Consider the following 26,602-nt stretch of genomic DNA (forward strand, 5'->3'; position numbering starts at 1 on the left):
GCCCCATATCTTTGAGGCCAAATCAGCCAGCTCAAATTAGTTGTGAGAGAGCTTGTTGAGAGCTTCCTTGTTGAGAGAGCTTGTCACTAGTGCAGTCTTCCCAGAAGCAAAATTCAGAGAAGGTTGCTGAGGAGGCTTTGCAGAGGAGACCTTACCAGATGGATTGGAATGAAAAGTCTCAAGCCTCTCAAAGATTCAGGCCTCGGATATGGACCCCTGGAAAAAGTCACAAACTTCAGCATCTGAGAGCACCCACGGTGTCCTGTAATCCATTGCGGGGGTTGCCCTGCCTTGTGACAGGAGCTGGCTGTGGAAGGAGCTGGAGACAAGGAAGCTAGAGAACACAGTATTGCTCTTATTTCCACCATACCTTCTGTGGCTATCCAAGGAAGTTGCTTAAAAAATCCCTGGCTGTGACTCTCGTCTCATCTAATCTTTCAAGCACACAAACAGGACACAACTGAATGCTTTTGTTTTCTTTCCCCTGCTTGCTGAGATCTGAAATCCCTGCAGAGGGTTTTTTTTAGAGCCCTTGTTTCACTTAGGCCTTTCTCTACTGAGAAGGCAGCAAGTCCTACCATCCCCTGGGAGCCTGGCTCTGCTGCCAGTGGGGTCGAAGGTGCAGTGAGGTCAGGCTGCTGGTCTCCCCTGCAGGTCCCGGGTGGGACAGCTCTCCCACCAGCCCCGAGCTTAACCACAGACCCTGGAGGTAGGGGGGTGGGTGGGGCTGCATCGCCAGAGCCCAACCCGGGAAAATCAGAGTGGTGGGAGAGCCTCCTGTGACAGGAACGGATCAAAACGTAACCACCATTAACCAGGCTTCTCAGGGCAAGCGACGAGATGGGGCAGGGGTCTTTTGGGGGTGGGGGAGTGAGTGAGTGGTGGGCACAAATTCCGCCGGGCTCGGGCTTTGCCGAGGGAGCAGACGAAGGCGGGCAGGGAGCGCGACGCCTTCTCTCACACCCCCCTCCTCCCCCGCGTCCATCGCTCCCCATCCCCGACAGCTCGGAGCCACCTTTAGAGCCGGCGGCGGCGGCGAGGCAGGGCCAGGCCGACGGGGCGGTGCCCGCCGCCGTAACCAATGGCTCGGCCGGGCTGTTTAAATAGACTCGTCCTGTCAATCATTTTCTTCTTCGTCAGCCTCCCTTCAATCGCCATATTGGGCAACTGAGAAAAGGGCTCGTCTCCTCTTGTTTTTTTCCGTCTACGCTTTTACTACGCGGCGGCCGGTGCGAGCGGCGGGGGCATCACCATCGCTGGCGGGGCAGCGCGGGGCCGCCTTCCCCGACCCCGCACCGCACCTCTACCCGCCCGGGGATCCTCGGCGGCGGCGGCTCTCGGGGCTCACCCCCGGGCCGGCGCTTATGCAAGGGCCCTTCCTCGGCCCTTCTCCGTGGGCGAGCGGGGCCGGAGAGAGGGGCAGCGCGGAGAGGAGCCGCGGAGAAGAGCGGCCGAGCTCACAGAAGTAAGAAGGCGGAGAGGAGGAGAAGGAGGAGGAGGAGTAGGCGGCGGCGGCGGTGGCTGGGAGGGGGGAAAGAGCAGCGAGCAAAACAACCGCCGCCAGAAGAAAGAGGGTGGGGGGAGATGTCAAACGTCCGTATTTCTAATGGGAGCCCTACCTTGGAGCGCATGGAAGCCAGGCAGTCAGAGTACCCGAAGCCGTCTGCGTGCAGGAACCTCTTCGGGCCGGTGAACCACGAAGAACTAAACAGGGACTTGATGAAGCACCGCCAGGAGATGGAGGAGGCATGCCAGAGGAAGTGGAATTTCGATTTCCAGAATCACAAGCCGCTGGAAGGCAGGTACGAGTGGCAAGTCGTGGAGAAGGGGAGCTCGCCCGACTTCTACTTCAGACCGCCGAGGCTACTGAAAGCTGCCTGCAAGTCCGCTGGCCGCCAGAGCTTGGATGTAAACGGGAATTGCCAAACCATGGGTTTTGTCGGCTCTCAGGGAATCTCAGAGGACACTCACTGTGTAGATCAAAAGACTGATGTTTCTGAAAATCAGACGGACTTTGCAGAGCAGTGCACTGGGCAGAGGAAAAGACCTGCTACCGATGGTAACGTACCCTCGCCAAGGCGGCAGCGCTTTTCTCCGCCCGCCCGCCCTGCCGGTCTCAGCGCCGGGGCTCTCGGCCCCTTCGCCGGGGGCCATATGTGACCTGGCCGCCGTGGGCTGTGCCGACTTGGTGTACCACCACCCACCCCACCCCTGCTTCTTTTCGCCTAAAAAAAGCTCAGGTGCTGTTTGTTGTCCCGGGGTGGGGAGGGGTCCCGCGTTACATGGGAGCTAGTAGCTGATGCGCAAGGAAAACCCTTTAGACGTGGATCGTTCCTCCGCAGGCGCCCGGCCTCCCGGGCAGTTGGGGGAACGTTCGTAACGCGTCCGCGAAGCAAAAAGAGGGACAGAGATTTCAGCCGAAATCAGGCAAATTGCATCTCTCACTTAGAGAAGAACCTATTTCCCATCCCCCCAGTTCCCTTTCAAGTAGCTGATAGCTTACATGGGGATCCGGGAGCGTTCCCCCTCCCCCACTCAGCCCCATCTACTCTCCTTGGATGACAAGCAAACATCTGGAAGGAAAGTATTTTAATAACACCTTACCCCCGCCCTTGTTTTTAATTTTCCCCTCCTAGATTCCTGTCCTCAAAATAAAAGAGCCAACACAACAGAAGAAGAGGTTTCAGAAGACTCCCCCAATGCCAGTTCAGTGGAGCAAACACCCAAGAAATCAAGCCCAAGACGACAACAAACGTAAACTGTTTAGGTAGGTTCCCTTTTAGGCTGCGCATTAGGGTGTAAATAAGGGACAGAAAGGGTTACCGAGTGGGTGTCGTGCTCTAACTGGAGGAGAAGGTTTTTTTTGGGGGGGAAAGGAGCTTGGAGCCCCTCGGGGTTTGCCACAGAGAAGGGGGCCTTTCCCCGAGCGCTCGGAGATGGGCGTGTGTGTTGGAGGGTGGGATTGGGACGCGCAGGACTTGAACAAAACAAGGAGTGAAGCGCAGCATCCCGGTCCGCGGCGGGGCAGGGGCTGGTGGCGGCGGCTGCAGCCCAGGTCGTGGTGGCACCGACCCTGCCCTCCGGCAGCCAGACCGGCGGCAGGGAGGGCCTGTTCCCAGGGACCGTGCGGGTGGAGGGACCGCGTTTCCAGCTCGGCTAGCGCGTGATGTCAGATGACAAGGGATTTCGGGGGGCTTCCCGTGTGTCCCGCCCCGGCCCCCCACTTTCCGATGCTTTTTCACCTACAATGCCAGCGTTGGCGTCGCGGTGACCTCATAGCCCGGGAGGAATAAGTTGGGTTTAAGGGGAATCTGGGTATTTTATTTAAAATTCGAGCTTGGCAGAGCTCCTTTGGTTTCTTTGGTGGTTGTGGTGTTGGTGTTTGTTTTTTTTTTTTTTTGTGCCCCCTCTTCGTCCCCCGAGTTGTTTTGGTTTGGGTTTAGGCGCTGGCAAAGGGAAGGGAGCGGGTTAATGGGAGCTGCGTTGTGTCGCTCCCCCTCTTCTTGTTGTTGTTTTGTTTTAAGGCGAGGGCTGGGGCGGGAGGGAGCTGATAAATTGCGCCGGCGGTTTTGGAGCCGAGGTTTCGGGGAAAGGTTTACAAACACGATTTGCGATTGTGCAGAAAGAGATGAAGCTGTAAAAGAAAAGTTCGCAACAAATTGGTCCCGCTGGGGCGAGCCGTGGCGGAGCACGTCAGCTATGCAAATGCCGCTACTACCGCCCGCTTGTTTGGGGTGGGGGCAGGGAGGGAGCGGGCCGAGCCCCGGGCCGAAGTGGAGGAGGGCTCCCGCCGCTCTCCTTTTTTCCGCCGAGCGCCCGCGGCAGTGCCGGCGGCGGGACCCCGCCCGAACAGGGCCTGACCGCCCTGGGGATGCGGCGTCGGTTGGGACCGGTTGCGCAGCGGATCGCGCGTCTTCTGGACGTTTTTTTTAATCGCCTTCTCTCTCTCCCGTTTCCCCCCCCCCCCGTCTTCCCCCCCATTCCCTTACAGAGCGGAGGATGTGCGTTGTGTCCTCGTTCCTGGGGTGCGACGGGGGGCGATGAAGCGAGGAAGATGTAAAGTTGTAGTGGAGACTAAAATACATATCGGCCGATCTCCGGGGCATGGAGGTTCTGTACAAGCACTGAAAACAAAACAACCAACCAACAACAGCAGCAAAACAAACAAAAAATGTCAAGAAGAAGAAAGCAAACAATAACACTAAGATTTTTCTAGGCACTCTTAAAAGACCTGCCTCTAAAAGCATTGGATGTAGCATTGTGCAATTAGGTGTTTCCTTATTTGCTTCATTGTACTACCTGTGTATATAGTTTTTACCTTATGTAGCACATAAACCTTGTTGGGAGTGGGGGGAGGGAGTGGAAGAAGGGTGACTGTTTGGAACTTGCTTTCACAATCTAGCAAGGAAAGAAACGTATGAAGAGAAGCAGTGTAGGGTTTGTATTACTTAAAGATGTATTGTCCCTTTAAGTGGGTCTGCTTGTCTTTTTTTTATCTTTTTTTTTTTTTTTTTTTTTTTTTTTTTTTTTTTTTTTTTTTTTTTACTGTCCCATGGTGGTAACCCTGCTCAGAGCAGATTATTGCTGTCTGCTCATGAAAATTTTTCCCACTTCATTAAGCTGAAAAGGTGGGGGCTGTGATGATTCGATTATGTGCTAGGCCCACCCTATCCCCACCTCAAGTCCATGCAGCAAATTCGAATCCCTGTAAAAGTTGTATTCATCCCATTTGCATTGCCTGGTTTCCTGATTGGTTTTTATTTGTTTGTTTGTGAGGAGGTTTTGTTGTTTATTAGTATTTTTTTTTAAACCTAATCTGGAAGCCTTTTTTTTTTTTTTTTCCTCTGCATCTCAAATACTGATGTTTTCTGCTCTTCACCCACTTCCTGAAGGGTTTTGTCTGTGAGGGGAAAAAAAGGGATACTACATCTTTAATCAGTATTTCTGCATTGCCTGTGTACCTGTCTGTAAAAATAAAACAACAACAAAAAAGAAGTTTGAAGTGTACCTGTGTACATAACTCTGTAAAGACACTGAGAAATTATACTAACTTATTTATGTTAAAAGATTTTTTCTTTTTTTATTATTTTTTTTTAATCTAGAAGACAATATTTTTCCCCATAAAGCCAAAGTGGCATGTTTTTGTGCATTTGTAAATGCTCTGTTTGGTAGACTTTTTAGTTTGGGTTTGTGTTTGTTTGGTTTTTTTTTCTTTCCTGATCATTTGTTTTGGTTTGGATTTTTTTGGTTTTGTTAATTTTTGTTTGTTTTTTTGGGTGTTTTTTTTTTTCTTCCTTAATAATACGGCTGTGCTTAAAGGATTGCAGACTGAGCCAATCTTTTTTTTTTTTATTTTTTGGTAATGTGTGGGAAAATATTTTTTTTCCAGATTTATATTGTTTCACATCAAGCAATCAATAAAGAAAACTGCCATATATAAGAAATACGTTCTTCATTAGTGTGTGTTTCAACCTCCCTCAGCCTGGCACAGGAGAAGACTCCTTCGAGAAGTAACAGCAGGTTTCCTTCGGGGATCTCTTCCTGTGTCTCCAGGGCAGGTGAAAAGTAAGGAATGCAGCTCGTTCTCTTCACCCTCAGTGAGGTTCCTCCTCCGCGATAACTGGGAATAATGTGCCGCTTTAATGGAAAAGAGGAATTTCCTCTCATTTTTTTTTGTGGGGGGTGGGTAGGGAATAGGTAGCTCGAGGTGCTTTTCGCACTTGGGCGTTTTGACTTGCAAGGCTTCAAAGACGAGCCCAAAGTTAGCCACGCTCGTAGGCCGGACCGCCGCCATTTCTGCACCAGAGATCTCCCAGATCTACCTCGCTCCTGCCCCCACCTCGAGGGAGCTATCGGGACCCACGCTGCTAACCTTGCCCCCCGCCCGCCGGCTCTGCCTGCGAGGCCGGAGCGGCCGCTCCCCGCGCCGCGTTCCCTGCTAACAAAGATGGCGCCTGGCACACCCCTGTCCCAGCAGATGCTGCTGCAGGCACCGGCGGCGGCCACTCCCAGCTCCTCCCGGCCCCGCCATCAGGGTCCCGACAGGGACCGCATCGCCACCGCGTTACCCCCAACTCCCCGCGCCCCGCCGTGGGGACGGTGCGCGGGAGGCCGCTCACCGCCGGACAGCGGCGATAGCACCGTGGCTGGGGGTGGGCGCAGAAAGATTGGGGGGTGGGTGGAGGGGCGCGTCTTGGCCTCGCAGGCTCTCCATCGCCGCGCCCAGTCGGCAAAGCAGGGCCGCGTCACTGTGCCCCGGGGCCGCTGGCACCCCGCAACCCGCGCAGGCCGATGCGGATGGGAGGCGCTTTCATCCCTCCGGCTTCTGAGGGACAAATAGACACGTAAATAAGGGGGCGGTGGGGTGGACACACAACCCCCGGCCGGCTTCTTCCTGCACCCGCTGCTACGCGGTCCTGTTGTTTACCCCGGCTGCGCCGGGGCTTGCCCTCGCTCTGAAACCGCCCCGAAGTCAGCTTTGCTCTGGGGAAGGACGCGGAAAGGAGACAGACACGCTCCGCTCTCCTGCCCCCCGCCCCCCAACCTGCTCCCACCCCCGACTCGGGCAGATGGCACACCCCGGGCTTGTCCCAGGGCCGAGGAGCAGGGACAGGGCTCAGCCAGCGCTTGCGATTGACTTCTCCGGCTGCAAAGGATCACTAAACACCCTGGCCTGCGCCCTCCCCCAGTGCGCTCCGCTATCCCGCCCCCACCCTCATCCCCCAGTTTGACTCCAGGCTGTCTTATGGACTGCAGGGGGGGATGAAGCGGCGGGGCAGTGGGGGGGGGGAGAAGGTGTGTGCAGTTGCAGGCGGGGAAACGTGGAAAACCGTGGCGAAAATGTAAGGAACAAACAAACAAAGTTTCGCTGGTGTGTTGTTTGTTTTTTTCCCCGTTTCCCCAGCACGAACAAAGTGATCACGACGGAAAACGGAGGCGCCCCTCCGCCCCCGGGCAGGCCTATCCCCGCGAAAACTGTCCCTTCGGCAGCCAACGGTGGGGGACGCGGGAAGGGAGCGGCCGCCCAGGGCAGCGTGGTGGGGTGGAGGGGAGGCCGGGAGAGGTCAGTGGGGGTGCTGGAGCCCCCAGGCTGCGGCGGGTTGGGAGTGTGGGGGGGGTCCAAGCCTGCTGCTCCACCAGGTCAGATTTGGGATTTGCCCGCTGAGCGTCCACCGCTCCAGCTGCGGTATTGCTTTCCGCCGCTGTCCGGCAGCCGATGGCGGTTTTCACCTCGCTCCGCAGGCCGGGCCGGCACCAGCCGTCGTTCACCTAGGGCCGCACCCGCCCCGAACGCACCACCCCAGGGGAGCGGCGCCGCCCGCCCCCTGCCCGGCTCCCCGCCTCCTCCCCCGGCCAGCCCCAGGCGGGGAGAGTGCACGGAGCCGGCGGCGCGGCGAGAAGGGAAAACACCGGAGAAGGACGCGCTGAAATCCGCCCCGATGTCCCTTCCCTGGGGGCGGGGCGACCGCGTTATCCTGCCCCCGGAGCCATCGCTTGTTGTTGCGGCGGAGCGCAGTGCGCCTCCACCGGGGGGAGCGGCCTGCGCCGTGGGGGAGATTTAAGGTGGAGCGGAGCAGTTCTGGGCCGGGCCTCCCGTCTGCGCGGCGGGAGGAATTTTGTAACGTTCCACACCGTGTGGTGTTCTCCCCTCCTGCGTTCTTCCCCCTCTTTCCTCCTCGTAGCAGCATTTTCTCCTCGGGCGGCTGGAGGCAACCTTGTCTCGCCGCTTCCCTTCGCCTGCTGCCCCGCCCTGGGCCCGGCGGGGACGAGGAAGAAAAGAGGGACGGGAACATACAAAACACAACGCACGCACTTTGCGCTCGGCGAACGGCCCGTGCGTGTCCCGCCCCGACTGATGCAATAGGCGCGGCCGCCCCGCGGGAGCGCGCCGGCAGTCGCGGGACCGCGCATAGAACCTCCCTTCCTCCTTCTCGCTACACGTACACGTAGCCGAGTCCTCTTCCTCGAGTGGGGAAATCGACTGGAAAACGAAGCTTTTTTTCCGGCGTCCGTACCTATCAGTACAGCTGGGTAGGTTCAGCTGAGAAAAACAAACCCAAAACTGAAGAACAAAGCTCTGAAGAAAGCCTGAATTGCATTGGCAGAAGGAAACATTCTGCTTCAGAAATGCCAACAGGTTTTTGTTTCAGCCTCTTCTTAGGCTGTTTGGATGAATCATTGCTTTTTTTTAAAATACCAGAAGGAAACGTTCGTAGTATAATGGCTTTTAACAATATGTGTAAGCTATGGTAAAATAACGAGGTTATATGGTGAGAAGTGTTTTACTCTGTCCCCCAATGAGCTCTTTTCAGCTTTGATTTTACTGGAAAAATGTTGAAGGTTTTCTGTCCAAATACTTTCTTTTCCCCCCATATCTCCAATGTTTTGTTTATTTATTAAGCTAAAAAATATAAATATATAAATACATAAAAAGATGTTTTTCACACTGGGCTAGTAGTAGCTGCACTTGTTTGCTGTGTTTCACCCAGCCTTGGACACCTTCTCCACCTAGGGAGCTTGTTTATCTTTCCTCTCCCAGCCTTCTAACTGCCTTACTCACATCGGCTGGTGCAAGACTCAAAATCAGGCACAAAAACAGGGGAATGTGCTGAAGTGAAAAAAAAAAACAACCCAAAACAGGAGCTGACCTGCTCCCATGGTAGATGGGGACCCTTTGTTACTTGTTTGGAGAGCCAGCTATCAGCCTGGAGCTGCCATGGACATGGGAAAACAGTGTCCTGGCTTCAGGGGTGCCAGAGCAGCTCCCTGGACAAGAGCACCTGCATGGAAGGTTCAAAGGAATGGATGGGTGGAGAGGGCCAGGGAGAAGTGCAGACGTCCCCCAGTGGGCATGCTTCCCAAAGGGGCTTTGCTTTTGTGGGACACCTGCTTCTCTAGGCCTAATCTGCAAGCAAGATGTGATCTGACCGAGCTTGCCGGCCTGTGCCGAGGAGCCAACACATGCTCACCTGTGTCCAATTGAGATCTGATGGAGTTAAGCAGATACAGCTGTGTTACCTTTTGTTTTTTGGCTCCCCACACCCTGCAATCAGGGGTGAAGCTGTGCATTGCCACTGGTGAGGGAGAGAAGGAGGGAGAGAGAGGACAACTCTGGCTTCTGCTGCTTCTCCACTGTTCTCTTACTGGGGAGTGGGGTTTGGGGCAATGCCTTTGGACCCCCCCCAATCCCCTACCACAGCTAGGCCTGGCTGTGTGCACCCTCCCCATCTTAGTAAACCTTGCTAATCCTCAGGCTTCCCACAAGAAAAGGGAACAAGTGCTTTGTTTGCTGTTGAGGTGCCCATGGGGGCCACCTCTCAGGGCTCCTGGAGGAGTTTTCTGGCTCTGGATTTTGGAAGATGAAGCCTGACAACTGGGGTGCTGCAGCTGCCACAGTGAGGGATAGAAGACCAGCAGTGGAGGATGCCCATTCATGGCCCAGGTAAGCCAAGCTGACCCACTGGGTGCTCCTGGCAGACTCATAGGATCATAGGATGTTAGGGGTTGGAAGGGACTGCAGGAGGTCATCAAGTCCAACCCCCCTACCAGAGCAGGACCATAGAATCTAGCATAGGTCACACAGGAACACATCCAGATGGATCTTGAAAGTCTCCAGAGAAGGAGACTCCATAACCTCTCTGGGGAGCCTGTTCCAGTGCTCTGTGACCCTCCCAGTGAAGAAGTTCCTCCTCATGTTGAGGTGGAACCTCCTGTGCTGGAGTTTCCATCCATTGCCCCTTGTCCTATCCCAGGGTGCAAGTGAGCAGAGCCTGTCTCCTCCTTCTTGACACCCTCAGCCCTCAGATATTTATAGACATTTATTAGATCCCCTCTCAGTCTTCTGTTCTCCACACTAAGCAACCCCAGGGCTCTCAGCCTCTTCTCATAGGGCAGTGCTCCATTCCCTTCATCATCCTGGTGGCTCTCTGTTGGACTCTCTCCAGCAGATCCCTGTCCCCTTGAACTGGGGAGCCCAAAACTGGATGCAGTATTCCAGGTGAGGTCTCACCAGGGCAGAGTAGAGGGGAGGAGAACCTCCCTGGATCTGCTGGACACACTCCTCCTAATGCACCCCAGGATCCCATTGGCTCTCTTGGCCACAAGGGCACATTGCTGACCCATGGATAATTTGTTATCCACCAGGATTCCCAGGTCCTTCTCCACAGGGCTGCTCTCCAGCAGATCACCTCCCAACCTGTGCAGTTCATTCTTCCTTCCCAGATTCAGGACTCTGCACTTATCCTTGTTGAACCTCATTAGGTTCCTCTCTGCCCAGCTCTCTGGGCTGTGCTGGCAGGGGGCTGTCCTGCTGCCTCTCAGCATCTTGGCACCTGCCAGCCAGCTCTGTGTGGAAGCTGAGAGCAACACTCCTTGTGGTTTAGCCTTCCCCATCCACAGAGACAGGCTGTGCCAGTTCAGGCTTTTATACCTGGCCGTCCTACTGCGCCTGCAGCTGTTTGGAGGAGCCAGCAGGCAGGAGCATAAGTTTCATTCCAATTTTATCCTTGGCCTCACATCTGAGACTTTAAGCAAGGATTCCAGTCGTGGGCAGACTCCCCATTTTGTGTGCTCCAGACGCTACTCCCACAAAAAGCAAGCAGCCCTTTACATGGAGGCCAAAAACCCAACTGCTGCCTGATAAAGGCTTTCTGGCATGGCTAGCTGTGCCCAGACTGAAACCAGGGGCCTACAAGTGCAGAAAGGGCTCTCTAGATCCCCTACTACCTGGGCAGGCTGGAAGAGCTCTTCAAGCAGATGGCTGCAGCCCAGCAAGCACAGTGGCTGCTGTGGTCCTCACTTTCCTTGGGAAGTGAGGTGTAGAGCTGACCATAGCACATGTTTTTCCTGCCAGATGGCAATGGCTGGGGGCAATGCCATAAGCTTGGTGGTAACCTGGCTGACCACAAACTTTCTTTTTCCTTTTTTTTTTTTTTTTTTTTTTTTTTTTCCCTGGAGCAAAATGATAAATTGTTCCCATCCAAGCTGTTGGTTTCCTGCTGTATTTTTTGTTATTCTAAGTTGTGGACCGGGGGTCCTAAGGGATAAATACAGCTAGAGAGTGAATTGATTTTGTTAGTGGATTAGTGGAACAGAGACCTCTGCTGGTTCGGTTTGCAGAGCTGCTGCCTGCCTCGGCCACTGAGGAAGTCAAGCAGCAGATGCCACGGACAGTGTTGCCTTCATTTCCCTTCCTTTGGAAATGTCTTCCTGGGTCGCAGGCAGCTGGCTAGGACATCTAAGAAGCAGCATTTCACGTTTTCAGTTGCAGTTGCTTGCCTGTGGATTAGTGATAGTAGCTTTATTTGCTTTAGGAGGGGATGAAAACCTTGATCACTGAAGCACAGCAGAGAATCAGAGGCTTGTCAGCATTGAGGAACAAGGCAGCAGGGTGTTTTCATCCACCCCACTCATTTCAGTTACCTTTTCTGTTCTTCTTCCCAGCTGGTTGTGTAGAACTGCAGTGAGGATGGTTTCAGAAACCAACTCTCTTAAGTCAGTGCTGTTAAGCATCGTGTCACTGCTGTCAGGCAGTTGAATAGAGGTTGAGTCCTACCTGGGCCATACCTAGGGTCAATAATCAGTGGATGCTGATCTTCCTGGGTTGGGGAAATGTTAATGTAAAAGGGGGGGGGGGGGTGTGTGTGTTTGTCTTTCTAGCAAATCCATCTTTTTCTGAGGGCCTGGGGTTTGCAGACAGGTGGAGTTGGGTGAGCTGTGGTTGTTTGTGGAGTCTAAGTCCTGAAGCTCAGGCCTTCAAGTCATAGAATCACAGAATGGTTTGGGTTGGAAGGGACCTCAAAGCTCATCCAGTCCAACCCCTCTGCAGTCAGCAGGGACATCCTCCACTAGAGCAGGTTGCTCAGAGCCCTGTTGACCCTGACCTTGAATATCTCCAGGGATGGGGTCTCAACTACCTCCCTGGGCAACCTGTTGCAGTGTTCCACCACCCTCCTGGAGCAGAACTTGTTCCTCACATCCAATCTAAATCTGCTCTGCTCTCATTTCAAACCATTGCCCCTTGTCCCTGTAGGCCTTTGGGAACAGTCCCTCTGCAGCCTTCTTGTAGCCTCCTTCAGGTCCTGGCAGGCTGCTGTTAGGTGTCCCTGGAGCCTTCTCTTCTGCAGGCTGAACACCCCCAGCTCCCTCAGCCTGTCTTTGTTACAGAGCTGCTCCATCCCCATTATCCCTCTTTTGGTCCTGCCCTATCAGGTCCATGTCCTTCCTGTGTTTAGGGCTCCAGAGCTGGGCACAGCACTGCAGGTGAGGTCTCACCAAAGCAGAGTAAATTGGCAGAATCCTGAGTAAATCCAGAGTAAATTGGCTGCTTTTGATGCAGCCCAGGCTGTGATTTGCCTTCTGTGCTGCAAGCTCACCCTGCCTGCTCCTGTCCAGCTTCTCATCCACCAGCACCCCAAGTCCTTTTCCTCAGGGCTGCTTTCTCTCACCTCCTCCCTCAGTCTGGATTGACAGTGAGGATTGTTCTGGCCTGGGTGCAGGACCTTGCACTTGCCCTTGTTGAACCTCATGAGGTTCACCTGTGCCCACTTCTCCAGCTTGTCCAGGTCCCTCTGGATGACCTCCTGTCCCACTGGCATATCATCAGCACCACTCAGCTTGGTGTCCTGAGCTGCCAGTCTGGCTGCAAGCACCAGAGGCAGGAGTTTCACAGCTGAGCCTGTACTCTTCAAAACACTGCCTCAGGCACCCCCTTCCTCATCCAGCCCTCTCATTCCTGCCCCTGCCATTGCTGGTGAAGCCACTTGAGGAACTGCATCAGGGAATTGTCTTGCAGAGAATTCCCACCTTCCCTTCTTTCTTGCTGGTTTGTGTGTTGGGGTCTCTCAGCACCTGAAGGGATCCTAGAGGAAGGCTGGAGAGGGACTTTTCATCGGGGAGTCTGGCAATATGTTCCACAGGCATTTCCCCTTTTCCATCAGTAAGGTGCTTGGATGCCTGTAGCTGTACAGGGATGCTCAGAATGACTTAGGTAACCATTGGTGTTTTCTGTGGGGTCTCAGTGGAGGTAGATGAGACTCCTTCTTTAATCTGCACTGAAATGGATTAGAAATCATCAATGTTCTTTCCCAAGGAAAGCTGAAGGCCTTTCTTCCCCTAAGAGAATTTACAAGCAGCTTGCTCCCCTGATCCCATCCCTCAAATCTGAGTTGCTTATCTCTGCACTCTGGGTCAGGGCTTCTCCAAAGACTTACAGGAGCTCTGGCCAAGGCTAGGGAAGCCACAGATTCTCCACTTCACTGCAATTTGCTGCCTCTTTGAAGAGCAGCTGTTGCCTTTGAAGTGATCTTTGCTGGGCAAGTGACTATCACCCGATAGAGTGAGATTTTGGCTGGAGATGGGCAGCAGCAAATTTGCTTCCCAGAGGGGACTCTGCTGGCAGAAGGCTTGCAAGAGGGAGATTCAGCTGCTCCAACAGTCACTTCCCACTGAAAACACACGAGTGGGGATGAAGCAGAGGCAGCACTGAGATGTGTTAACTTTCTCCTGAAGTCCTTGGGAAGAGTCAACCTCACTGCCCTGCCTGACACAAATCTCTCAGCCTTTTTTGCTCCCCTCTGAGCTAAGCTGGAGCTCAGGTAAAGGCAGAGTGTCAAGTCAGGCCAAACTGCTACCAGCACAGGGTGAGCTGGTGTGTTGTGGAGCTTTTGTCTGTGCTAGGGTGAGTTCATTGGGCAGGGCTGATTCGTTCCTGAGAGCCACCCAGTCCTGCCAATGCTCCAATGGCATTTTGTTACCCTTCTGCCATCTTTTGTTCCTAGCCCTTTCTTCCACACCCAGTTCATCTTTGTGTCCTCTGCAACATATCCTGATTTTTTTCTCTACATTTTTCATCCAACCTGCAGCTGACCTCTGAATCCAGAGGCACTATTGCTGCTGGGTTTTGCTGTTATCCAGGGCTGTTTCCTGTTGCTCCTGGGAATCTGCCATGTGGCCTCTCTGCACTGGAGTGGCTGCCTCTGGCATGGAGGCAGCTGGCACCACTACTGGAGGTAAACCTACTCCAGATTGGGAGGGAGAGCCTGATTTATTGTGTTAGGTCCCTTAAATACCTGAAGGGATCCTGCAGGAAGGCTGCAGAGGGACTTTTCCTGAGGGTGTCTAGAGACAGGACAAGGGGGAATGGTTTGAAGCTGAGGGAGAGCAGGGTTAGACTGGAGCTGAGGAAGAAGTTCTTCAGTCTGAGGGTGGTGAGACTCTGGAACAGGCTGCCCAGGGAGGCTGTGGCTGCCTCCTCCCTGGGGATGTTGAAGGCCAGGCTGGATGAGGCCTTGAGCAGCTGAGTCTAGTTGAGAGGTGTCCCTGGGCATGGTGGGGAGGTTGGAGGAGATGAGCTCTGAGGTCCCTTCCAGCCTGAGCCATTCTGGGATTCTTGGGGTGGACTGTTGCAGCTAGCAGGAGGTGGTTGATTGTTGAAAAGCCTCACTTGCTGTGTTTGCTTTGGATACCACAAACCACTGGGTCATAATGGGGACTCTGAGGAATGCTCCTCCTGCAGTGGAAATCAGGGATTCACCACCCTGGTGCTGCACTCCTTGTTCAGGCAGGGCAGAGCAGGCTGCCCCTGGAGAAAATGGGAAGGTGGCACAAGGCAGGCAGTGTGGAGACCTCCAAAGTGTCTCTGAAGTGCATTTTGCTCTCCAGGCATCCATCCTTGGTTTTGGGGAGAGCTTTGTTGTAGCCTTGAGAAAGTGGTGGGCTACAGTTTGAGTTCTGTGTGCCTGTGCTGCTGTGAATACAAGGCTCTGGTTTTGAGCCTTTTGCCTGTGTGCTGCCTGCAGCCTGCAGTGCCTTAAGGGCATTGTAAGGATTTGTGGTCCTGGGTAGCTCAAAGCATTGAAGCTGCATCTCCTGTGGTCACAGCAGGAGTCAGAGCAGGCTGGTCATGCCAGCACTCCCTCTGGGGGCTCTTCCTTTGGCAGTTTATGGAAGAGAATCCCTTTGTCAGCAAGAGATGTTTCAGCTCCCTTCTCTGGAGGTGGTCTCAAAGAAGAATGATGCCAAAGCTGTTGGGGGATAGCACCCAGGTCAATGGGGACCTACACTGCCAGGATACCAGCAGTGATTTTGGCCCTGAATGCACAGAAACCACCTCTGTGTCTTGGTTCTCTTCTGGCCATTCCAGATAGAGCCCTTTGTTTTCTGTCTGCTGGAAGCACAGACCTGCAGTGGCTCCAGATGACAGCAGGGGCAAAGACTGTCACTGGGCATAGCTAGCAAGGGAGAAGGACCTCTGCAGTAGGTGGTGGCAAGCCATTAACAGCTTCCTTTACACCAGGGACCAGGAATTCTCATCTTGCTCAGGGGCAATGCAGTGTTCTGAGCATCTTTGGTGTGCCTTACATGAACACATGCCTTTGTGTTACCCAGTATGTGATGGGATAACAATAGTGTGGGTAGAGGCCACCTGAAATGGAGTTGTGGGCTGGACCTGTCCCCGTGGGCTGGACCTGTCCCCGTGGGCTCTGGCATCCTGTGGAAGAGCATGGATCTAGTAAAGAATCATGGAATCCTAGAATGGCTCAGGCTGGAAGGGACCTCAGAGCTCATCTCCTCCAACCTCCCCACCATGCCCAGGGACACCTCTCAACTAGACTCAGCTGCTCAAGGCCTCATCCAACCTGGCCTTCAACACCCCCAGGCAGGAGGCAACCACAACCTCCTTGGGCATAATATTCCAGAGTCTCACCACTTTCCTACTGAAGAACTTCTTCCTCAGCTCCAGTCTAACCCTGCTCTGCCTCAGCTTCAAACCATTGCCCCTTGTCCTGTCTCTAGACACCCTCAGGAAAGGTCCCTCTGCAGCCTTCCTGCTGGATCCCTTCAGTACTGGAGGGCAGCTCTAAGGTCCCCCCAGAGCCTTCTCTTCTCCAGACTGAACAACCCCAGCTGTGTGTGGTAAGAGGAGAGCTGTGTTTAAGGAAATGGGGTTTAAATGAGAATTTAATTACTCCTTTTTGGCCTCCTATCTGAGCAAGAATAACAACGAAAACCTGCAGCGAAGCACTTGTTGCATTCCAATAGAGGGAAGAATGCCTCCAGTATTTGAAAATAATTCACAGATAAATAGAATTAATTCTGCTGGCAGCTCATGTTTTGACAGACAAGCCTCCTCCTCCTCCCAGCCAAGAACATGCATGACCTAAAGCAGGAAAATCCTCATTTGTACTGAAGGTTGCCAGGAGTCATAATTAAAGAACAAAATTAGCTGAGGTGAGGATGGGATGGAGTGCAAACAGGAGTGCTAGTGCTTAGATAACCAGGCAGGTGTTACAGAAGCAGCACACACAATTCCAGGTTGGGTTTTTGCTTTTTCTTTTTCTTTTTTTTTTTTTTTTTCTTCTTCTCTCTTGGTCTGTCCCTGTGCTCATCAAGACTTTCACTTAGGCTGGAAATAAAAACAAAGCCAGAAGTGTCCCTCCCTGAGCAAGCTGGTCTGCCATGGGTAGAAATAAGCCTGCTGCTGTAGGGTCTCTGGTGTCTAGGGGCCAGGTACATTTTTTGGCTCTTTTAGTGAGCCCATCATTGGGGGGAAATCTTTAAAGTTTCTTGTCCTTTGCCAGCTCCTTGCACAAAGTGCTAGGGTTGGTACCAGCTTGGATGGATACAGCTGGATTCTGTCTGGGTGGCAGAACACTGGAGCAGACTGCCCAGGGGGGTTGTGGAGTCTTCCTCCCCTCCCTGGAGATATTCAAGACCTGCCTGGATGAGTTCCTGTGTGATCTGGTGTAGGTGATCCTGGCAGGGGGGTTGGACTGGATGATCTCTTGAGGTCCTTCCAGCCCCTAACATTCTGTGATTCTGTGAACTGCCCCTTTGCCACCTTTGATGGACATTTGCAGCAGCTGAAAAGCTCCTAGGAGGATGAAAGGGAAGGGCAGATAACTGGAGACATACAGACCCATCCCCATGGAGTCCTAGAGTGGTCTGGGTTGGAAGGGACCTCCAAAGCTCATCCAGTCCAACCCCCCTGCAGTCAGCAGGGACATCCTCCACTGGAGCAGGTTGCTCACAGCCTTGTCCAGCCTCACCTCGAAGATCTCCAGGGATGGGGCCTCAACAGCCTCCCTGGGCAACCTGTTGCAGTGTTCCAGCACCCTCCTAGTGCAGAACTTGTTCCTCACATCCAATCTAAATCTGCTCTGCTCTCATTTCAAACCCTTGCCCCTTGTCTTGCCCCTGCAGGTCTTTGCAAGCAGTCCCTCTGCAGCCTTCTTGTAGCCCCCTTCAGGGACTGCAAGGCTGCTCTTAGGTCCCCCCAGAGTCTTCTCTTCTCCAGGCTGAACACCCCCAGCTCCCTCAGCCTGTCCTCACAGCAGAGCTGCTCCAGCCCCCTGATCATCTTTGTGGCCACTTCTGGACCTGCTCCTTGTAGCCCAGGTGCTCCAGGCCCTTCTCCAGCCTCATTGCCCTTCTCTGGACACACTCCAGCCCCTCAATGTCTTTGCTGTATTGGGGGCCTCAGAACTGAACACAGCACTCAAGGTGTGGCCTCACCAGTGCTGAGCACAGGGGAATAATCCCGTCCCTGTCCCTGCTGCCCACCCTGTTTCTAACACCAGCCAGGATGCCACTGGCTTTCTTGGCCACCTGGGCACTGCTGGCTCATGTTCAGTCAACTCTCAACCAGCTCCTTCTCCAGGTTGGAGGTTTCCAACCACATGTCCCCAGGTCTGTGGCTCATGATGGGGTTGCTGTGACTCAGGTGCAGGACCTGGCACCTGACCTTGTTGGACTTCACACAACTGACCTTACCCCATGGGTCTCACCTGTCCAGACCCCACTGCAAGGCTTCTTTACCCTCCAGCAGATCAACCTTCCCCAGCCACCCTTCCCCATAGACACTCTGCATAGCTCCCTGCTACGCAGCATTCTTGGCTGCAGAGAAGTTGCATCATTCCCATGATGTCATCCTGGCATATGCCACCTCCAGCATTCTTCTCTGCCTGGGCCAACAGTCCAAGACTGTGTTGGGTTTTGTGTTTTTTTTTTTTTTTTTTTTTTTTTTTTTAATATTTTCTTTTTTTTTTCCTTTTTAATTTCTTTCCCCCCTTCCTCCTGAGTTGGTTTCTGCCACTGCAGCAAATCAAAGGCAGCCTCACACATTTGTCTCTGTTTTTCATTTCATGTTGCTCCAGAAGTTACAAAGAAAAAGCTTTGCAAGGACTTTCTTCAGCACAAGTGAGGAAGCAGCTGCTTGCCATGGAAAACTCTCTGCCTCCTGAACTAGCAAAGAGCTGCCAATGCCACCACTATGGTTCCTTTAGGCATTTCTTGTGGCCTGGGAGATGACTTGCTGTGACACAAGGCTGGAGGGTGACACCAAGATGGGGATGGGCCACTAGGCAAAAGTTGTGTGGCTGTGACTCACTGGAAGTCATTTTTCAAAACCCTTCATTGGGAGCTTCTGTCCAGCAGCCCCTGCCAGAAGTCCACCCTCTGTTGTAGTTTCCTTGAAAGAAGTGTGGAAGAAGCAGCTGCTGTGGGAATGGTGGGCAGCAAAGCATGTGAAACTGGTGGCTGTGCCCTGAAGGAGGGCACATCTTTGCTTTTGTTTGTGCAAAAGTCAAGGGAGCCAAACCACTGTGCTCCACTCTTGGTCTTGACCCACAGCTGTGACCTTCTCCTGGAGCAAAGCTCTCCACAGCTACCTGAAGCTGGAGCCAGGAGGGGGACAGCCTCTTCTCCTTGGTGGCAAGCAGCAGCACCAGAGGAGATGGTTCCAAGCTGTGCCAGGGGACGTTCAGGCTGGATGTTAGGAAATATTTCTTCACTGGAAGGGTTCTCAAACATTGGAATGATCTGCCCAGGCAGTGCTGGAGTCACCATGCCTGGGGTGTTCAAGTGCCATGTGGACCTGGTGCTCAGGGACATGGTTTAGTGTTGACCCTGCAGTGCTGGGTTGAAGGTTGGGCTGGATGAGCTTGGAGGCATCCTTCAAACAGATATTCTGTGATTCTTCTTTGATTCTGTCCCCAGCAAAGGCTCCCCAGGTGACCCCTGCACCCTATGTGCACAGGCAGAAACATTCCCACGGGGGGTTTGTCTGGCCCTCCTGCAGTCATGGGCAGGTCATTCTGGGAAATGGGCTTCACAAACATTTCCTCCCCTTTGCACAAGCAGAAGCCCAACAGCACAGGAAGGGTTGCTCTCATTTCCCAATTCATGCCCCCTTGCCTCCCCAGCTGGGCATCAGTGCCGCTGGGCTCCCACGCCTCTGCCAGCACTCAGTGCTGTGCCAGCATCCCTGGGGCAGTGCTTAGCAGGCACCAGCAAAGGGGATACCACAGTATCACAGTATATCAGAGGCTGGAAGGGACCTCCAGAGACCATTGGGTCCACCCCCCCCCCCTGCCAGAGCAGGATCACTTAGGGTAGTCCCCACAGGAATGCATCCAGGTGGGTTTGGAAAGTCTCCAGAGAAGGAGATTCCACAGCTTCCCTGGGCAGCCTGTTCCAGGGCTCCCTCACCCTCACTGTAAAGAAGTTTCTCCTCATGTTGAGGTGAAATCTTTTCTGTTCAAGCTTGTACCTGTTGTTCCTTGGCTTATTATTGCACACCACTGAAAAGAGCCTGGCCCCCTCCACTTGACACCCACCCCTCAGCTACTGATAGACACCGATTGGATCCTCTCTCAGCCTTCTCTTCTCAAGGCTAGACAGCCCCAGGGCTCTCACCTCTCTAGGGGAGATGCTCAAGTCCCCTAATATGGAAGAAGGTTGATGGTATCAGTAGCTGGATCTCTTAGGGGTAGCCCAGGATGATGAGAGACATGCCCATCAGTACTGACTGACAGGGCAGACCTTTTTGGTGCAGTTGCTGTGCTTTTGCAACAGACTTTGCTTCATGTGCTCCTTCTGGTGACAGTCCTTGGAGGTCTTTATTCATGCTGCAGGAGTGCTGCAGAACATAACCACTTGCTTGTGGTGGCTGGGAGCCAGCTGCCTGCAATATTGCCTGGTGCAGAGAAGACTGAGAGGGGATCTGATCAATGTGTATAAATAGCTGAGGAGTGGGTGTCAAGTGGAGGAGGCCAAGCTCTTGTCAGTGGTGTGCAATAATAAGCCAAGGAACAACAGGTACAAGCTTGAACAGAGAAGATTTCACCTCAGCATGAGGAGAAACTGCTTTACAGGGAGGGTGAGGCAGCACTGGAACAGGCTGCCCAGAGAGGTTGTGGAGTCTCCTCTGGAGATGTTTAAAACCCAACTGGATGCATTCCTGTTGGGACTGCCCTAGGTGATCCTGGTCTGGTAGGGGGGCTGGACTTGGTGATCTCTGGAGGTCCTTTCCAACCCCTAACATCCTATGAGAACAGCAGCCCTGTGCACCAGTCTGGATATTGTAAATACTGTACATTTTGGTACCTGTTCATTGCATCTCATTGTAGGTTGTAGTTTTGCTCCACTGGCTTCTAACTGAGCTGCTCTGGCAAAATTTAATGTTGGGGGGGAAATTGCAACCCACCACACCAGTCCAGCCCTGGCAGCAGCCCCTCTGCAGCACAAACTTTTAACAGCCACCACTTGCACAAGGTACTGAGAACACCACACGGGGCTGGCAGGATGCTTTCAGCTTCCACCGAATTTCCCTCTTAGAAGGGAAGCCAGCTTAGAAGCCAGCAGTGTGCCCAGGTGGCCAAGAAGGCCAATGGCATCCTGGCCTGCATCAGGAATAGTGTGGCCAGCAGGAGCAGGGAAGTCATTCTGCCCTGTGCTCAGCACTGGTTAGACCACACCTGGAGTACTGTGTCCAGTTCTGGGCTCCTCAGTTTAAGAAGGACATTGAGACACTTGAACGTGTCCAGAGAAGAGCAATGAGGCTGGGGAGGGGTCTGGAGCACAAACCCTGTGAGGAGAGGCTGAGGGAGCTGGGGGTGTTTAGCCTGGAAAAGAGGAGGCTCAGGGGAGAGCTCATTGCTGGCTACAGCTCCCTGAAAGGAGGTTGTAGCCAGGTGGGGGTTGGTCTCTTCTCCCAGGCACCCAATGACAGAAGGAGAGGACACAGTCTCAAGCTGCACCAGGGGAAGTTTAGGCTGGAGGTGAGGAGAAAGTTCTTCCCAGAAAGAGTAATTGTCCCTTGGAATGTGCTGCCCAGGGAGGTGGTGGAGTCAGTGTCCCTGGAGGTGTTCCACAAAAGCTTGGCTGTGGCACTTGGAGCCATGGTTTAGTTGTCAGGAGGTGTTAGGTGTTAGGTAATAGGTTGGACTTGATGATCTCTGAGGTCTTTTCCAACCTGGTTGATTCTGTGTGTGTGCAGTCTTTCTCTTGACACTGAAGTTTCACAGCTAGTGCCCATTTGGTGAGATAAGGGCTGTGGGAGAGTTGGGTTTCAGATACTGCTGCAAACAAAGCACAGCAGCTGAGCACAGCTCTGAGTATTTCCTCTCCCTCTCTTTGGTGGAGGTAAGAAGTGTTGTGCATGGGAAGGAAAGGTGATGTAGTGAATTTTAGATCTTTTTCCCTTCCAGAAGGTCTTGGTGACAAATGCTTCAATGGCACAGATGGAACTGCATGTCAAGGGAAGCCGGGTTTGGGAAACCCAACCCAGAAGCCTTTCTAGAAGGCTTCTCTTCTGGAGGCAGGGCAGAAAGCAGGAAGAAAAGGCCTCTATGTAGGAAGCAACAAATCAACAGGACCAGAAGATTGTCTGGAGGGAGTGGGGAAGGAAGGTGGCTGGTGGCTGGCTGGTCTATTTACAGGTTGCTGTGGAGAAGGTGCTGAACTTGCTGGGAAGCTGTTTGGGGTTCTCCAGGGATCCCATCGCAGCTGTGCTGCTGTCTGAAGCAGTATCACAGTGTCACAGTACATTAGAGGTTGGAAGGGACCTCCAGAGATCAGGCAGTCCAACCCCCTTGCCAGAGCAGGATCACCCAGGGCAGTCTGCACAGTCATACTTCAGCACTGGCAGGGCTGATGGGACCAGCCTGGGCAGCTGTGGGCAGGCTATGCTGCAGAGCACACTCTGACCATGGTGAGTGGAGGGGATCACAGTACGTTAGAGGTTGGAAAGGACCTCCAGAGATCATCGGGTCCAACTCCCCTGCCAGAGCAGGATCACTTAGGGTAGTCCACAAAGGAATGCACCCAGGTGGGTTTGGAAAGTCTCCAGAGAAGGAGACTCCACAACCTCTCCGGGCAGCCTGTTCCACTGTTGCTCCTGTCACCCTCCCTGCAAAGAAGTTTCTCCTCATGTTGAGGTGAAGTCTTCTATGTTCAAGCTTGTACCTTTGTTCCTTGGCTTATCACTGTGCACCACCAAAAAGAGCCTGGCCCCCTCCACTTGACACCCACCCCTCAGGTATTGATAGACATTGATCAGATCCCCTCTCAGCCTTCTCTTCTCCAGACTAAACAGCCCCAGGGCTCTCAGTCTCTCTTCACAGGGGAGATGCTCAAATCCCCTAAGCATCCTCCTGGCTCTCCCTTGGACTCTCTCCAGCAGGTCTCTGCCTCTCTTGATCTGGGGAGCCCCAAACTGGACACAGTATTGCAGGTGTGGTCTCAGCAGGCAGCCTGGGTGCAGAAGGGATGATGCCCTTACCCTGTGAGCTGTTCATGCTCTCCCTCACTGGCTGCCCAGTTTCCATTGCTGGCTAATTAGAAAGTGAAACAGCCTCTGCCTTACTTTCCCTTCCCAATGTGCAAGGATGGAAGTAGGGTGCTGGAGTCCTTCCTTTCTTCTGAGGCTGGGATCCTGGACCTGTGGGCTCTGGCAGAGCCCCTGCAGCCCTGGAGGGAGGAGTTGCTGGGGACACATGAGGAAGCCGAGGGCTGAGCTAAAACCTCGCACTGTAGAAATCTCTCTTCCAGAAAACTGGGGAAGGTGATGGGGTGGGGAAGGCAGGGCAGCAGCCTCACCCTTACAGCAGCAACCTGTTTTCATTGTGATGCAAATACCTTCCTGTAATTTGGGTCAGGTTCAGGTTCAGCCAGTTCTTGTGGCTGGAAGTGAAACCAGGATGTCTTCACTTTTGCTTGCCGCTCTCGGTGCTCCCCTCTCTCGCTGCCATCTCAGAGCTTGTTTTGTGGTGTCTCTAAAGAGGTGCTGCTTGGGGCAGCCTTCGTCAGCTGCGTGGTCTCTGTGCCCCTCTACCCTTCTTTGGTGGCTTTTTTTTTCCACTCTGAATGCCCCTTTCCCCCCCCCCCCCCCTTCCCTCAAGAAAGGGCTGGTGGGATTTTTTTTCCTCCAGGTATGCTATGAAGCTTTGAGCACTAATTTTGTTCAATCAGAGTCTCTTCAGAGAGAGGCTGAAACTCTTTGCAGCATCTGGAAGCCCAGAAGCCAGCCTCCCAGCAGCAGATGACACTTGCCAAGCCAATGCCCTGGGCACCAGTCTGGATGGCTTTGAGAACAGGAGCCCTGGGCACCAGTCTGGATGGCTTTGAGAACAGGAGCCCTGGGCACCAGTCTGGATGGCTTTGAGAACAGGAGCCCTGGGCACCAGTCTGGATGGCTTTGAGAACAGGAGCCCTGGGCACCAGTCTGGATGGCTTTGAGAACAGGAGCCCTGGGCACCAGTCTGGATGGATTTGAGAACAGGAGCCCTGGGCACCAGCCTGGATGGATTTGAGAACAGGAGCCCTGGGCACCAGTCTGGATGGATTTGAGAACAGGAGCCCTGGGCACCAGTCTGGATGGCTTTGAGAACAGGAGCCCTGGGCACCAGTCTGGATGGATTTGAGAACAGGAGCCCTGGGCACCAGTCTGGATGGATTTGAGAACAGGAGCCCTGGGCACCAGTCTGGATGGATTTGAGAACAGGAGCCCTGGGCACCAGTCTGGATGGCTTTGAGAACAGGAGCCCTGGGCATCAGTCTGGATGGCTTTGAGAACAGGAGCCCTGGGCACCAGCCTGGATGGCTTTGAGAACAGGAGCCCTGGGCACCAGCCTGGATGGCTTTGAGAACAGGAGCCCTGGGCACCAGTCTGGATGGCTTTGAGAACAGGAGCCCTGGGCACCAGCCTGGATGGCTTTGAGAACAGGAGCCCTGGGCACCAGTCTGGATGGCTTTGAGAACAGGAGCCCTGGGCACCAGCCTGGATGGCTTTGAGAACAGGAGCCCTGGGCACCAGCCTGGATGGCTTTGAGAACAGGAGCCCTGGGCACCAGTCTGGATGGCTTTGAGAACAGGAGCCCTGGGCACCAGTCTGGATGGATTTGAGAACAGGAGCCCTGGGCACCAGCCTGGATGGCTTTGAGAACAGGAGCTTTGCTTCTGGGAAACAAGATGCAGAGATTCAGAGAGGAAATTTACTGCCTTCTTGCACAAAACCTGACTTTTCCTCACCCCCTGCTTGCAGTGAGCCTGTAAATGTTTAAGTCACCTCGCTGTTCTCCTGTGTGTGGTCTTTGTTCCTCTCCTCTCCCACTTGCGCTGACCTCGCCCTGCTTCTCTCGGCACACAGCCGGCATTAAACTCCGGGGGCACAGGGCAGAGGCAGGGCTTGGTCACCTCTTGCCTGCCCCCCTCGGAGGGGCTGACTTTTGCTGATGTGGCTTTGTGGAGCTCTCCTCCTGCTCCGGGCCCTGGGCAGTCACCTCAGTTGCTCTCTCCTGAATCTAATTCTGTTCTGCTTTGTGCTGATTATAATACTCCTTGGAATTCATTTTAAGCGCAGAGCAGGGGCAGGGGAGGCTTCAGGGACAGCTTGGATGCTATTAGGGCTGTGTTGAAGGCACTTGAGGGTCATTAACTGGCTGTTAAAATCATAGCAGTTTCCTGAGCTGGCTGTTAAAAAAATCACCTCCAGCAAGCTGGGCTCCATGCAGCTGCTGCTGTCTCTCCTGGTACCCAGGCTGGGCTCTGCATGACTCCTCCTTCCACCCACACCACCTCAGACCTTAAAAACCCCTCTGCCCCCAGCAGTGGAGGACCCAGCCCATGCTGGTTCTTCGTCTTGGCCCCATCCTTCATGCTCTCTGGCCCGGACCCAGCTAGCAGTTTACTCTGCTTGGGTTCAGTGCTCATCAAGCCAATGTGGTACACTGAGTGGGGGCAGAGCATAGCAGAAGGGGTGCAGACCCCAAAGTCTTGCATTTCAAAATCACCTCTTACTTGGGAGGATCTGATCCTGCTTTATGGACTCACACTCCTGTAAGGCAAGTTGGTTTCCTTGCTCTTCATTGGCAGCTGCTTTACACTGGCACAGGAGAGCACTGTGGCAAAGGAGACCTAATGATTGAGCTTGGCTGAATCAGCAGGAATTTAGGCAGAGGGATAGCAATTATTGGAGTTTGATGAGGACACTGGGGGGAACACCTGTGCTCTTGTGATGTGTGCTGTGGGAGAATCATTTTCACCAGGGGAAAGCATATGCAGTAAAGCAGTCAGGGTTAGGTAGAATCACAGAATGGTTTGGGTTGGAAGGGACCTCCAAAGCTCACCCAGTCCAACCCCCTGCAGTCAGCAGGGACATCCTCCACTAGAGCAGGTTGCCCAGAGCCTTGTCCAGCCTCACCTTGAATATTTCCAGGGATGAGGTCTCAACTACCTCCCTGGGCAACCTATTGCAGTGTTCCAGCACCCTCCTGCTGCAGAACTTGTTCCTCTCATCCAATCTAAATCTGCTCTGCTCTCATTTCAAACCACTGACCCTCATCCTGTCCCTGCAGGCCTTTGCAAGCAGTCCCTCTGCAGCCTTCTTGTAGCCCCCTTCAGGTACTGGCAGGCTGCTCTTAGGTCTCCATGCAGCCTTCTCTTCTCCAGGTCCCTGTACTGGATGTGCAGCCCTGTAAGTAACATTCTGCCCTCTCCACCCATCAGGAATGGGTTTTCAGTTCTTTGTACATGACAACTGCATGAGTCAACCATTTCCCTTCACAGATACTCATAGAAAGAGGTAGTAGTCTGCTCTGATTTTGTGGAGTCCATGGGGAAGCTGTTGGTAAATTCTCCTGCAGTTAGTCTGGCTTCCTGGGCTTTGGTTTCTTACACAGTTAGAGAAAGATCTCCTGGATCTGTACCTCTTGAAACAGTGTGGGTGGAGGAACAAAGGTTTCTGTATCACTACTGGCTCTCTTCCACCTTGCCCCAGCTAGGAGGTAAGGGGCTGAGCCTGGGTTTTGAGGTGGCAGTGTTCTAGATCCTGAGGTTATAGTGGCTGTGGTCTGAGACAAGCTGGTCCCCTGGCCAAGCTGTGGCTGAAGTCATGACATCAATTTCTTTGGTTTCTCTGTTGTTTTTTGTCTTACTGGCATGCATTAAGAGGAGTGTGTCTCCTCTCCCTCTGCTCTGCCCTGCTGAGACCTCACCTGCAATATTGCACCCAGTTCTGGGGTCTCCAGTTCAAGGGGACAGGGATCTGCTGGAGAGAGTCCAACAGAGAGCCACCAGGATGATGAAGGGATGGAGCACTGCCCTGTGAGGAGAGGCTGAGACCTGGGGCTGCTTAGAGTGGAGAAGAGAAGACTGAGAGGGGATTTAATAAATGTCTATAAATATCTGAGGGCTGAGTGTCAAGAGGGAGGGGACAGGCTCTGCTCACTTGCACCCTGGGATAGGACAAGGGGCAATGGATGGAAACTCCAGCACAGGAGGTTCCACCTCAACATGAGGAGGAACTTCTTCACTGTGGGGGTCA

The 26,602-nt window shown here is 53.5% G+C and overlaps 1 protein-coding gene across 1 annotated transcript; it reads left to right on the top strand.

Annotated features, from left to right (window-relative positions):
• The first annotated feature begins 1,536 nt into the window (after positions 1 to 1,536).
• Positions 1,537 to 4,470, top strand: CDKN1B (cyclin dependent kinase inhibitor 1B). Its single transcript, XM_054399602.1, has 3 exons — positions 1,537 to 2,059; positions 2,637 to 2,767; positions 3,992 to 4,470. Exons 1-2 carry the CDS (start codon positions 1,585 to 1,587, stop codon positions 2,756 to 2,758), a joined length of 597 nt encoding a protein of 198 aa, XP_054255577.1. The 5' UTR covers positions 1,537 to 1,584; the 3' UTR covers positions 2,759 to 2,767; positions 3,992 to 4,470.
• Positions 4,471 to 26,602: the final 22,132 nt, after the last annotated feature.

The sequence above is a fragment of the Indicator indicator genome, chromosome 3 (genome assembly GCF_027791375.1).
Source record: "Indicator indicator isolate 239-I01 chromosome 3, UM_Iind_1.1, whole genome shotgun sequence".
NCBI classification, from domain to species: Eukaryota; Metazoa; Chordata; class Aves; order Piciformes; family Indicatoridae; genus Indicator; species Indicator indicator.

Excerpts from the sequence above, each read along its gene's own strand:
- CDKN1B (XM_054399602.1), top strand. The coding sequence starts at position 1,585 with ATGTCAAACGTCCGTATTTCTAATGGGAGCCCTACCTTGGAGCGCATG. Across the intron at positions 2,060-2,636 it reads GAAAAGACCTGCTACCGATG|ATTCCTGTCCTCAAAATAAA; the intron begins GTAACGTACCCT and ends TTCCCCTCCTAG.